Raw genomic sequence first — 14,728 nt, forward strand, 5'->3', positions numbered from 1 at the left:
AAAAAGAGCCATTGAGTATATACCATATGAATAACTCTTTGATATAAAAGCATTGGCATGGCCAGGTGCAGTGGCTCACATCTGTAATCCCAGCGCTTTGGGAGGCCAAGACGGGAGGATTGCTTGAGCCCAGGAGTTCAACACCTGCCTGGGCAAAATAGCAAGACGCTGTCTTTACCAAAAAAAACATTTAGCCAGGCCTGGTGGCCCACATCCATAGTCCCAGCTACTTTGGGAGACTGAGGTGAAAGGATCACTTGAGTCTGGAGATCAAGACTGCGGTGAGCTGTGATCACACTACTGCACTCTAGCCTGGGCAACAGAGTGAGACCCTGTCTCAAAAAAAAAAAAAAAAATGTGTGGTGTGAAATAACCGGACACCACTCTCTGTCCTCATAGAGGATAGATAGCTAGTTTCTGGGTAGTAGCCAGGCTCTGTGATGGGGACACTTCCTGCACTAGTCCATGCTGACATATAGACTAAGCTTACATGTGAACAACCACCCTAGTTGGCTGAACAAGTGACCCCACATTGCTGGTTCCTTTCCCTCCCATGATCCCTTGTTCTATGCCACAGTGGATCAGGGAGGCAAAAGCCCTGGTAAAATGCAATAGGGAATCAGCCCTACCTAGAGAATTGGTCTTCCTACAGGGTCAGCACAAATTCCCTTTTCCATTCATCCTGCAGGCTGTTGGAGTTCCTGTCCCTGTCCTACTGCCGCAGGAGAAATGTCCCCTGCTTTGCATTTCAACAGAGCCCTTTCTCCTCTGGACCCTGTGTGCCATAAAATGAGTTCCCAGCATTCCTGATTGGAGCATATTTCCCCACATTGTGGGGATGAGCACAGTAATACCTGATGGGATTATTTTAATTTTTTTTTTTTTAAGAGACAGGGTCTTGCTCTGTCACCTAGGCTGGAGTGTGGTGGTGCGATTGTAGCTCACTGCAGCCTCAAACTCTTGGCTCAAGCAATTCTCCTGCCTCAGCCTCCCAAACTGGGACTATAGGGACAGGACATGCCACCATGCCTGGCTAGTTTTTTTGTAGAGATGGGGTTTTACTGTGTTGCCTAGGCTGGTCTCAAACTCCTGGCCTCAAGGGATTCTTCCACCTTGCCCTCCCAAAGCTCTGGGATTACAGGTATGAGCCACTGCACCCAGCCCCTATGAGTTTATTTTGAACCTTTTGCCAACCATCTGGGCACCCAAACAACGTGAGTCTGTGTTTGCAAGTAAAAGGTGTCCTGAGTACCATCTTACAAGTAAGCATAGGGAGCTTGCCTATAGTCCAATGGGCAACTCTTTGAAGTTCCATCTTTATCAAGAAGAATGTGGTTGTATGCTTTTTATACCACACACAGGGCAAGGCTAGTTGGGAACAGAAAATAGGATGGCCTCACTCAAAACTGCCCCATTCAGCCAAAAGATCTGGCTTCAACTTCATTCTAATAGCTCTGACTCGAAAAAGCCTTGGAAACCATATACCTGTAAAGTCCTAGTTTACCTTCCAAGTTCAAACTGTACACAAGAAGAATCCAGAACTCATTGTTCCCCAAAATGCTCCCCCTTTTATTAGCTCACGGCCCATTTCAGAGGCCAGCCTGAGACATGTCAGGCCTCTTTCCTTCGCACACCCAGCAGGTCCCGTGGGCCGTTGACCAAACCCCTCAGCCCTCTACTGAGCACTGGCTCCATGCCACCACCACATATGGCTCTGAGGAGATGGCCAGACATGGGCCCTGCCCTCAGGGGCTGTCAGCCTACAGGCTGTGCCAAACATGCAAACACCCAGAAAGTGTCTGAGTGTGTTTGTGAAGCGCTGCCGTGTAATGCTCAGGTGAGGAAGGAAGGAAGTCTGTCTTTGAGCTGTTAAGAAGTGAACATGACAGTGTCACGTTTCAGCCAGGCTTCCAAGGAAGAGATGGAGTATGCTGAGGGTGGGGGGTGGTCAGAAGGGCGCTTCAGGCGAAGGACCCTTCAGGCGAAGGACCCACATAAGTGAAGGTGAGCAAGGGAGGGAGCAGTGAGCTCTGTGAGACTTCTGCTAACCTGACAAAGAATAAGTGGTGCTCTTGGCCTTCCATATTCACCTTCAGCAATGGCATCAGTGATTTTTTTTTTAGCAGGAAATGAGTAATCTGCATCTAAGTACTGTCACTTACACTAGATCTGTTTTCTTTAAACAATGATTTAAAGAAAGACCAGAGAGAGAGCCAAAACTGGATTTACAGAAGCCCTCCGTTCCTGCTATACCGCCAAAAAAGCCTCGGCCACCTAAGACCAATTCTCTCAGCAGACCTGGTGCACTGCCCCCAAGAAGGCCAGAGCGACCGGTGGGTCCGCTGACACACACCAGGTACTGCTGTGCTCTCACCGCCTGGGGCGGGTGTGGGGCGGCTATGGAAGGAATACAGGAGGGGAACTGACTGCCACAGACCTTGAGAGGAAGGGAGAGGAAAAGGGGGCCCTCAAGCTTCCCTCTTACATCCTCCAGCAAAATTATCTGAAGACACCGGCTACTTCTGTCCTTGCTCTGCACTCGGGCAGAAGTGAGTGCACGGTTGAGGGGCGGGGTGTGGGTTTCAGGATTAGCAGATGAGGACTGGTTACCCAGCATTTAGACCTTGCTCACACATAGAGATTTTTCCTGGGCTTCATTAGAAGCAAGGCCAACTGCCCTTCAGCCTGGAAATGCAGGTGGCATGTTCCTCTTTGTCCCTCTGGATGTTGTGCTGGCCTCAAGTATGTACATCTCACATGTGGCTACAACCCCGACCCTCTCACTGCTCTGCAGGGCTTCTTTTCACACCCCAGGCTCCCTCTGCTCTTCACTGTACAGCCTATTGTGGAACCCAGAGCCGGGAATGTCTCTGAGCTCTAAGACCCTCAAAGGCTGGGGACATGCTTTATGCAGGCATGTGGTCTGAGATGTGCTTGACAGAACGAAAATTCATTCGCCAGCTGGCTGGATACATGTGTTCCATGAAATCAGAGTTGGACATTGTGTGTTCCAGACCTGAGATACTTACCACAGAGCAAGGAACTGTTGAATTTTCTCCGTAAGTTCATTGCCAGAACTTTCTACCATAATATTAAAATATATATGTACTATACATGTTGGTGTAACACACCAGGGCAGGTCAGTGACCCAGAGGTATTTAGATGTATATGTCAACACAGTGTCACTGAATTTTTGTTCTTATGAGCTAAGTTGGCATGGTGAAAGTCGCATGAGTTTCAGAGCTCTTGTGTGTCAGACAGGCCTCCGAATTGGAATCTCAGCCCACCTCATTCATAGGAGGAGTAGGAGCTTGGCTACACTGTCCTCTCACCTCACTTTCTTCATCTGTAAATAGAAGATGATAATGGAATGCACCTAAATAATTCTCAAGTATGCAAATCAACATTATTTTCATTGTTATTTTGATTATTGCCTATTGATTTAGGCATGCTGCAGTAAGACAAGAAGAGCTAATTTCCTTTTTTTAAAGACAAATTTTAATTAGTGGTAAAATACACGTAGTGTAAAAATTACCATCCTAACCATTTTAAGTGCACCGTTCAGTGGCATTAAGTTCACATTGTTGTACAGCCATTTCCAGAACTCTTTTCAGCTTGTAAATCTGAAATTCTACACCCTTTAAACAGTGACTCCTCATTTCCCCCCTTTCCCAGCCCCTGATAGCCACCCTTCTACTTTCTGTCTCTATGGATTTGACTACTCCAGGTACCTCAATAAGTGGAATCATACAGGATTCATCCTTTTGTGACTGGCTTTTTTCACTTAGCGTGATGTCTTCAACATTCATCCATATTGTAGCATGGCTTAGTTGCTTTTCTTAACAATGACAACAACAAAAACAATCCCCAGGCTCAAGTATAGAGGCAGATGGCAACGTGGGTGTGTGGGAGGCTGGCTGCCCAGTCCATACAGAGCTGTGGTCATCTCAGGTGCATGTGAACCCATTTGAGTAGCAGCTTGTTCACCTGTGTCATTCTACAAGCATCTCCCAAGGACCAATCTAACAACTGCTTCCATGTGATGCCCCCTGTTGAATTGGTGAGGCCTCTCCATGTTGCACCCTCTCCTATGGACTGACAATAGAAGGTTCTTTGCACACACGCATACTGGGGCCACTTGACAGTCCTGATGATCTTAACAAGGACCATTTCAGTGGTGTGGTCAGCCCAGAAGCTAGTATATCAGAAGAAAAAGCTTAGGTAAAGCAAAGTGCTTCCGAAAAGAACATGAGCTATACAAATGGGGAAGATGTGGAGCAGCAAAGGTTGCACATCACTTTGTGGTTGGTGAAAGGAGAGCCGAAGACACACCCTGGCAAATTCTATTAGTCTCTCAGGCTACATACATTTCCGTTAGCTCAATAACAATTTCCAAAATATTCCAGCTGCTCTTTCTAACAATCTTATTGGAAGAGAAGTGGAATTTCAACTGCCACTTTGCCTTCTAGAGTTGCTCGCAACTCTCTGGCTATAGGATAGGTATAGGCTTTGCAAGCCTGGGGGAAACAGGTCATCGCCACCAAACTTCTGGGTTCACAGAGGTTAATTTGCCTCCCTCCTCTGCTTAGCTCTTCTCTGCCTCTGGGCCTCCCAGTATCCAGTTGTGAGAAGTCCAGGCCATGAAGGCAGATGCATGAGAGAGGTTTGTGAAGCCAGTGGAAGATGTAATTGTTCTTAACAGTGCATGCCTTCTGAGCAGTCTGGGAGACGGTGGTCAGCCCCCAGCCCTCCACACACTCCATGGCTGCCTAACTCCTGAGACACTGGTTTGCAGGAGGGTGAGAGGGAGGAAAGCCCTGAGATTCCTGCTTAGTTAGTTTAAGGGAAGCCAGCGCCTGCTCTACCTCAGTGTTTCTCAGACTTGAGCATGCCTCCGAATCACCTGGAAAACTTGTTCAAAACAGATCACTGGGTGCTATCCCCACAGTTGCTGACTCAGTAGGTCTCGGGTGGGCCTGAAAATTTCCATTTTTAAAAGTTGCTGCTACTGCTGCTGGAATCCACACCATGAGAACCATTGCTCTAGATTCTTCCAAGTTGTTGATGGTGCTCACCCCTCCTTGCCTGGCTGCCTCTCAAGCGCCTGCTCATGCTCCAGACTTGAGAGTCCCCGTTAGTATGCCCTCCTCTGGAAGCCTTCCCTTAGATCTCACGATTGCTCTCTCCTCCAAATGTCTGCCACCCGTGTTTAGCCTAGTGCTGGGCCCCATGCTGTGCTACTTGGGATGCAAACACCCCCGGACTTCTTCACCAGATTTAAAGCAGATCAAGAGTGTATTTTGTCATCTCCACATGCCTTACGGTGTTGAGCATATGGTAGTGGCTCATTTAACAAACACTTGTTGAATGCCATGGTTCCTTAAAAGAGGGGGAGGTGCTAGTGCTTATATTTTGTTCAATTTTGCCTCTCCTGTTGTCCTTCCCAGACTCTGTACAACCTCTTTAGTATGTGTGTCTTAAATTCTATGTAAACTATTATGCCATAGATTGCCACACAAAAACACTTTTAAAAATCAGAGAAAGGCTTATTGTTCCTCGGTACATAATGTACTTCATATTTTTTTGTTAAGCAATTAGACAACCAGCCTGTATACTGGTTTATGAACTTGTTTTGTTCTGCCAAATTAGTGGAGGTAGAAATGTTAATTCAAATAGTTTTGTGTCAGTGGTCCTCTGGAGAAAAAGGGTATTGTGTTCTTTGTGAACCCAGATCTTCACCAGTATTTACCTGACCAGATGAATGGATGGACAGATGGACGATTGAATGCATGGACATGCAGTCACTGTGAGCAGCTCTCATTGGGAGCTAGGCATTGCCACTCCAGCTGCAGCATCCGGGCTCATGCTGCTTCTCACCAGCCAGAAATCTTGCTGCCAAGTGTGGCTTTCAGAGGAGAGTAATTTATTTCTCTTTGAACAGGAACTGGCATCTTTCACAAAAAAGGAATACTGTACATAACTTTAGGAAAAGCATCATCACTTTTGGATACATTCACTTAACAAAAAAATGTTTTACATGGCTGGGCACAGTGACTCGTGTCTGTAATCCTAGCATGTTAGGAGACCAAGGTGGAAGGATGACTGGAGGCCAGGAGCTTGAGACCAACCTGAGTCCACATCTCTACAAAAGATTTTTAAAAATTATCCAGGCACAGTGGTACACATCTGTAGTCCCAGCTACTCAGGATGCTAAAGTGGGAGGATTGCTTGAACCCAGGAGGTTGAGGCTGCAGTGAGCTGTGATGGTACCACTGCACTCCAGCCTGGGCAACAGAGTGAGACTGTTCCTCAATAAATAAATATATATTTATGAATATATGTTAATAAATAATATATATTTATAAATCTATCAATATAAATATATCAATATTGATATATTGATAAATTATTAAATATATCAATATTGATATATTGATAAATTTTATATTTTTATAAATCTATCAATATATTGCTTGTGTATTAATATATATTTATAAATAATATATATTATAAAATTATATAAGAATATATATTAATATATAAATATATATCGTTAAATATGTTATAATGTATATATTATGTTATGAATATATTTATAAATATATTGTTATATTTATAAATATATATAAATTTGTATTATATATTATAAACATTTATACATATATAATATATAGTTAAATATAAATATATGTTAAATATATGAACATATGTTAATATATACATATATTTGTATATTTATAAGTATATATAAATGATATATATTTATATATTTATTAATACTTGCAATATAATTATATTAATATTCTAATGTAATTAGTAATAATTATATTAGTGGTTGGACTCAGGTGTTCCAGTTCATAGTTTTCAGGAATTATATCTACGAAAACCAGAATGACACCAGTAAGCAGCCTGTGTCCAGTCTGAGCAAGTGGAAACGCACATGAAGGCTCTTACAGTGATCGCTCTCTTCCTCAGATCGTAACATACTTGACCTTTCGTAAGAATGTTCTCCCCACTTCTAGAAAGTAAGTTCGTATGGAATTTCAACAGGAAGAAAAGACTTTCAAAAAGTAATACCAGTGCCGATTTAAAAATTCAATGACGGGCTGAGTGCAGTGGCTCATACCTGTAATTTCAGCACTTTGGGAGGCCAAGGCAAGTGGATCTGTCTGAGGTCAGGAGTCTGAGACCAGGCTGGCCAACATGGTGAAACCTCGACTCTACTAAAAATACAAAAAATTAGCCAGTGCGGTGGTGGGCACCTGTAATCCCAGCTACTCGGGAGGCTGAGGTGGGAGAATTGCTTGAACCTGGGAGACGGAGGTTGCAGCGAGCTGAGATTGTGCCATTGCTCTCCAGCCTGGGCAACAAGAGCAAAACTCTGTCTCCAAAAAAAAAATAATAATAATAATAATAATAATAATAAGGTGTATTAGCAATTGAATAAAAATGGGTTCCTCTATGAGAGAGTTCCTGAGACTTGGGAGAAGAGTCCAAAAGAAGAAAAAGGAAAACCCAAGGAAATGCTGGAGAGAGGCAGGCTTCCCTTAGCTCTAGTAATTGCATGCACTGGGAGGCAGCAAGCCAGAAACCTGAGGGGCAGGGCAGGTGTGTGCCCTCAAAAGGAAATAAATCTGATACAGAATGAGGTAGAAGCAGCCTGGCTAGTCCAAAGCAGGCTTGTTAATCCTCCCCAACTCAGACATCCCAAGGTATAAGGATTGGTATTTCTCTTCCCAAAGAACAGAGGCATAAGGATTGGTCATTTTCTTCCCAAAGATCAGAGAAGCTAGAGCAGGACCTTCACTCTGAGTTGGGGAGCCTTGCCTGTCTTCCGCTACACATGCTCTCTGAGTGGCCAGGGGCAGGTGTCAGGGAGCTTTGAGTTAGAGATGTGGGGAGGAGGTCTGGGATGAAGGAAAGAAAGTGAGGCAGGCAAGGATGGAGTGGGAGCAGGGCAAAGTCAGTGGCTGGAAGGAAGCACATGAGATGGTATTCAGAAAGGGGAGGTTGGTGCCTACAACCTTGGAGGTGGGTTTGTTTGGAAGATGAAAATATCTGAAACGGTTGTGGCCACAAATGTGGGTGACTGAAGTTGAATGAATGAAGGTTATAGAACTGAAGATACCAAGGAAGGAAGGGCCAGAGCTGGAGATGGATCACCCACACGGTCAGCATAGACTCAGGAAGATGGCAAGGGCTGGATTTAGGGAGGCCAATGTTCTATGAGCCAGTGTCCTACCACATGGGTGCTGGTGTGTTCTGGGAGTTTATGATAGCGACAAGAAGGGTTTGACAGTGTGGTAGCAGGTGGTGTGAGCCTGCTGGCTCCATTCTCTGTTGGGCAGAGCAGATAGCTTTTGCTTTGGCCGGTGGCTGAGAGTGTCAGGGTGGAAGCAGATCATTCAACAAGAAAGTTCCAGATATGGGGGAGTTGGTTACTGTGTCTCAGACATCCCAGAGGGCACTGACCATTGACTTTACTTGTGGAAACATGTGCCCGGGAATTGCTTTCAAAGATAGGCAGTTGGGTGGTGGACACCAGGATGTGGGCAGGAGGCCCAGTGACTTTCCAGACCTGTGCCACATGGAGATGACCTATTGCTTTAAATGTTAAACACAACTTGTGCCCTTCTTGTGAAGGGCTGGAGGCTATACTGAGAGAATTGGAGCATAGGATAAGGGGAGGGGCAGCATGCAGTGGAATTACTTTTTTTTTTTTAACCTGTGATGTTGCTGGAGCACTGGATTTCAGAGAAATAACTGGGAGTTAAGTGACTGATGAGCTCTGAGGCATTTTAGCTTGAGGCAAAGATTAAATAAACATTTATATGCCAAACATCAACTAAGTGCTTAGAGAAGGGCAGATGTCTCTCTTGGGACCAACTTATGAGCATGGAAGTTTTTTCTTTAGATTTACCAAGGCATCTTGGCTTAAGACCCTGGGGTTATGATATAGCAAGAAATAAGCTTCCAGGTACTGATCACTCAGTGAGGTGTCCAGCTCCCATGCCCACCAAAAGAAAGCACTAGAAAAGACCTCATTCCTTTTGTTAGGCATAAACTAATCAATCCATTAATCAAAAAAGAGGAAGAGAAAGCTAGTGAGTGCATGTGCATATTCCCTAAGTCAGCAGGTAAATTGTATACTTAGATGCTTAGCCCATTATTTTGAGTTGGGATTACTCAGGTGTTGTAAATTTCTTTCTAAAGATTACTAGTTATTCCTTGTGTGATTTTTGTGTGTTTCCCTCCTTTAATACAAATCAGGATGAAGACATATATTTGGAGAATTCAGGAGAGAGGTCTTGGCTAGAAATTACAGAGGTCAGCTTAGTGTGGTGGCTCACATGTGTAATCCCAGTGCTTTGAGAGGCAGAGGCAGGAGGATCACTTAAGGCCAGGAGTTCTAGACTAGCCTAGGCAACATAGAGATCTCTACAAGGTTTTAAAAATTAGCCATGCATGGTGGTGCATGTCTGTAGTCCCAGATACTTGGGAGGCTGAGGTGGAGGGATCACTTGAGCCTAGGAGTTCAAGGCTTTAGTGAGCTATGATCACACCACTACACACCATCCATCCTGGGTGACAGAGCAAAACCCTGTGTCTAACAAAAATTAAAAAGAAGAAAAAGTAATTACAGAGTTGAATGTCATTGGCTTATAAATGGTAGTTATAAGCATGGAGTAGATATGACCACTCTAGGAGATTATGGAGAAGAGGAGGAGGAGAGAGTAGAGACAGCAGCAGGGAAAATCACTGTATATAGGGTGGAGGAAGGCCTAGGAGCCATCCAAAAAGGTAGGAGGAGTGTGATGTCATGGAAGCTAGAAGGAGGAAGTGTGGAGCAACTACTGATCAGCAGTGCTCACACTTGGGCATGCATCCGAATCACGGGGGTTTGGGGGTGCTTGTTGAAACACAGATTGCTGGCGCCCCAGGTTTCTAATTCAATAGGTCTGAATTAAGGCCTGAGAATTTGCATTTCTCCTAAGCTCCCAGTGCTGGTGCTGCTGCTACTGGTCAGGAGACCACATTGTGAGATCGCTGCCATCTCGAGAGCCAGGGAGACCCAGGCTTTGCTCATTAGCTGGCCCTTGGTGATCCCAGTCGAACAATTTCCATGGAACAGTTGTGGGCAGTAGACAGATTTGGGGTGAGTTGAAGAGAGAATGGGCAGGCAGCCAACCTTGAGTAGATTTGTCTTGTGAGAAATTGGCTATGGAAAGAAGATGGAGAATGGGTGCTAGATATAGATTCAGGAAGGAAAGAGAATTTGTGTGTGTGTGTGTGTGCGCGCGTGCGCGCACGCGTGCATATGTATGATTCATTTATTTATTTCAAATACTTGTTAAGTGCCTACCTTTGCCCAGGTTCTCTTCTAGGTAGTAGTTAACTATGGTAACCAGGCCCACCCACTGCTTGCTTGGGCTTTGGGCCAGGCACACTGGGGTTGAAACCCCACCCCTCTTCTTAGATACCCTGTGACTTCGGGCAAAGTCCTCACCTTCTTGGGTCTCTCTCAGTTTCCTCCCCTGCAAAATGGTACAACAAGGCCTGCCTTGCTCAGGTGTGGAGAGTTTATAAACAAACTGCTCCACCTCAGGGCCCTAGTTCATTGCCTGGCAACTTGAGAGGCACTCACCAAATCTGTGACCTCCATGGGGGAGGCGTTCCTGTGTCAGGCTCTGGGGCCCCAATTGGGTGGAAAAGTGGACATCCTCAAAGTGGAAGCATAAGTGACTTCTCCAGCTGCAACAAGAGCCAGGACTCAGTGAAGGCCAGGAACTGATGGAAGGTAATCCCATAGAGCACAGGAGTTGGGGGAAGCACCTTGTCATACTTTAGGGACATCTGCATGATTTGCTGACCTCATTCCATTTGTACATATTATCTTCTCTCTCTCTTTCCGTCCACCCACACATAGGGCGTACCAACCATAGTGATGGGATTTAGCCTTGACCCAGACTGAGCCACATTGATTTTCCTGCCACTGATGGCCAGAATCAGGCAGTGAAATGGTAGGAAATGCTAACACCTCATGCACGCATTGTGCCAATTGGTTTCTATAGTGTGTTTTCCATGGGATATTTCTTTGAGTAGTACTCTTCCTCCACATGGCACCCTGCAAACTTTTCTCACAGTCACACGATGATGAATTCTCCCTCCTCCAGACACTGCTTGAGATGGCAGCTCAGCATCTTTAAAGCCCCTTGCCCCTCTTTGAGATGTCAAGCTATGGGTTTGCAGATGAGGTCTACGGATGTCATCATCCTTGTGCCATAGTGGATTGCAGGACTTGTCGGGCCTGGATGGGCTCTGGAGAGAGGCCTGCTTCCAAATATATTTGCAGAGTCTGCACAAAGAACAGAAATTTGGAGGGGAATTGAGTGAGCACTTTCCCGTCACCTTCCAGCATGTCTTCACTGTCTATAAATAGCCGAGCTTGTTTGTGCTTAGCCAGACAAGGACGCACAACGCAAGGGGACAGCTGCCAGGAAAACCACTCTGGTTTTTGCTTCTTCTGCCCCTGGCCTCCTTCTGGTTATCCCACATTTAAATGGGACCACTTTTTCAATCCAAAAATGCCTGAGATTCCTGGGACATTTTTAGCTACCAGGCGAGTATATGGGGATTCATAGCAGATAACAGCAGGACCTTTGGATTTGGATTTTTTTGGGAAAGGGAGGGAGGCTCCTTCTGCCCTCCATCTGAGGAGCAAAGGAAACTGAGGTTACTGATACTCCCATTTTGTCCTTTCCTGATGGAAGGATCCAAGTTCCGTAGGCAATAACATTCCTCCTGGGGCAGAATGCTTCTGAAGGACTGGCTTCACATCTGCCATCTTCACAGATGGGCGGAGCCCTCTTGTCATTGTTGATTTGAGAGAAAAACATCTCTTGGAGCATAAAACCTATGCATGCGGTTGCTCACTTACATTATTGTCATCCCAAATGTGGTAGGAAAAGATTGAACTGGCTTGTCATGAGGAACTTTCCATCTGGTTGCAGCTCTGCCACCAATCAACTAGGTGGTCTTGGGTATATCACTTCCCACTATCAGAGCGCAGGACCTTTGTCTGTAATAAAATGAGGGCTTCAGCTGGGTACTCTCTACCCAGCTTTAACAGTAAGAGCTGAAGTCTGAGATGTTACGAGCGGCCAGCCAGGAGAGCAGGAAGGGAGCACTCAGTTGCGCTGGCCTTGCATCCTAAGGCACGTGACTGGACAGGGCCACGGAGGTAAACAATGAGACACAGTAGTTTTACACTAGGATGGAATGATAAACAAGGTTGCAGAGTTGGAGAAAGAAAGAAGATAGGTACTCAGGTTACAGGTGCTCTAAAATCTCAGACTTCACTGCTCTATAATCATCCATGTAACAAAAGCTATTGAAATAAAATAAAAAGTCATAGAAAAAGATGATATGATAATTCGAGTGGTTTCTCCAGGATCTGCACATTTGACATCCGTTATCATCTATTCCCAGTGCAATGAAAAGTGATGAAAAATAGAGGATGCGTGGTGTGTGCCTCAGTGGTTTCCTAAGCACAGGCAATGGGGTGTTTCTGTTTCTTTTCCTTTCCTTTTTTCCCAGTTTTCTTTCCCCCCTGTAAAATTTTGTAGGCAGTTGAAGCCCAAACACTTCCACCTCCTTTCTGGGGCACAGGGCCTCAGGAGAACTGCCAAAGTCACCATATGGACTTAGAATCTTTGGTTCAGTAGGAATTGGTAGATTTGCTCTTTCTCCCTTCATTCTTGCTCACCTCCAAAAGGTTGTGGATTCTGTGTGTGTGTGTGTGTGTGTGTGTGTGTGTGTGTGTGTGTGTGTGTGTGTGTGTAGCTGCTGTTAGTTTTGCTGCTAATTTATTTGTTTGTTTGCTTGCCTTGGCTTCCTATGCATTTCAACACCTTGTCCGTACCACATGTCTTGGCTTAACTGTCCCAACTTGGGCTAAATTGGGCCATGCCACTGGCTGAGTTCATGGTCTCAAGAGATGCACATAGTGCATCTTCCACATTCCTGTCTGTACACAAGCCCCATCTTATATCTTGGGTCTGAGTGGGAAGAACAGGCTCCTCTGGATAGATTGAGTGCATGATTTTTGTTTATTGTTAGTACTTTTAAGCTGAGAGAGGCAAAGGTAATTTACTTAGCTGGCAGTGAGCCGGGGTAACACAGGCTACCTGGCATCCTCGATGACTCACTGTCCCCAAGGCCAGATCCCCAGCCTGGAAGACCAGAAGGCTTGAGAAGGAGTCAAGAGCTTGGGCTCTGGAGTTGGACTTAATAGGCCCAGATCTAGACCCCACCACTTTACTGCTTTTATGGCCCTTATTCAGCAAGTGACTTAATCTCACTGAGCCCCAGTTTCCTTATCTATATAAATGAAAACAAGGGTGTCACAGGTGGGGTTCTCCAGGAGGCAGACCCTGAGCCGGCATTTAGTATGAAGACATGTTTTAGGGTCCAGTACCTATGAAGTGAGAAGGAAGCAGGATTGGGTGGAGGGAAAACTCATAATGTGACACTGGCTCAGAAAGCCTTGGCCAAATCCACAGGAAGTTTTGGAGCTAAAACAACCCATCTGAGTCATCTCATGTTGGACTTAGATGGCTAAGACTTTGATACCATGGGGTGTGGACTGCCCTGGAGGGGAGGGAGTGCCTTGGCTGAGGAGCCTCTCTGCAGCTGAGATGGTCCCTGGAAGCGTTGACAACTGGCAGCTGCTTGCTGACAGCACTCCCAGCAGGCAGTGGGGGCAATGAGCCCTTCACTCAAGGGCCTGGGCATAGTAGGTACATCAAGGGGTGGTTGTGAGGATTAAGTACTTAAAGTATGCCTGTAATCCCAGTGACTTGGGAGGCTGAGGCTGGAGGATTACTTGAGGCCAGGAGTTTAAAACCAGTCTAGGCAACATAGTGAGAGCCCCATCTCCAAAAAATGTAATAAATAAATAAATAAATAAATAAATAGCCATGCATGGTGGCATGCACCTGTAGTCCCAGCTACACAGGAGACTGAGGCAGGAGAATCACTTGAGCCCAGGAATTCAAGGCTGCAGTGAGCTGCGATCATGCCACTGCACTCCAGCCTGGGCAACAGAGTAAGACTTTGTTTCTTTTTTTTTTTTTAAGTACTTATTCTAGTGCCTAGCACATGATAGGCATTCAGTAAACAGTGGCTGCTGCTGTTATTTCTTTTTTCTTTTTCTTTTTTCATTCTCAAAGGAGGTGAGCTGCTGTTATTTCTGTGGGATCATCGGTTCTACTTATGCCTGCCGGGGTTCTTGGGCTCATCGGTCTCTTCTCTGTGATTTAGGTTCCTATTTCAGTAAAACAAGGAGACTCTTAGCCGGTACTTGCCTATCCAAGTCATGTGTCCTAAGTGTCCATAACGAAAACTGCTAGGTAAAATATGAGAACATTGCATTACTTTGATTTAAAAATTAGAAACAAGGGCAACTTTGTTCTGATGCCTTTGAATATATAGTGATATCACCTGACTTCTCTTATGTTCTCCTTTTAGTTAACAGCTGTGGGCATAGAAACCCACCAGATAAAAACACTTGCAGGAGCTTGCAAATTACAAAAGGATGGGCTTTTTCTTTTTCCTCTGAACTTAACAACATTCCTTTTGCCAAAATGGTACCCACATGCTGGGCAGACTGAGAAGAACAGGGACCATTGAGGGGCTGCATCCTCACTGGGTGTCATCCACTCCAGAC

General features: G+C 45.3%; 1 protein-coding gene across 13 annotated transcripts in view; it reads left to right on the top strand.

The window, feature by feature from the left end:
• SH3KBP1 (SH3 domain containing kinase binding protein 1) overlaps window positions 1-14,728 on the top strand; it is a 384,957-nt gene that overhangs the window by 322,126 nt on the left and 48,103 nt on the right. For all 13 annotated transcript variants that reach the window (XM_064364467.1, XM_064364472.1, XM_012434029.3 and 10 more), the window contains one exon: window positions 2,197-2,356. In XM_064364467.1, coding sequence (XP_064220537.1) covers window positions 2,197-2,356 — 160 coding nt within the window. The remainder of the gene's footprint in view (window positions 1-2,196; window positions 2,357-14,728) is intronic.

This window comes from Aotus nancymaae, unplaced genomic scaffold (genome assembly GCF_030222135.1).
Source record: "Aotus nancymaae isolate 86718 unplaced genomic scaffold, 86718_ANA_hifiasm-v0.15.2.pri h1tg000058l, whole genome shotgun sequence".
Classification (NCBI taxonomy): domain Eukaryota; kingdom Metazoa; phylum Chordata; class Mammalia; order Primates; family Aotidae; genus Aotus; species Aotus nancymaae.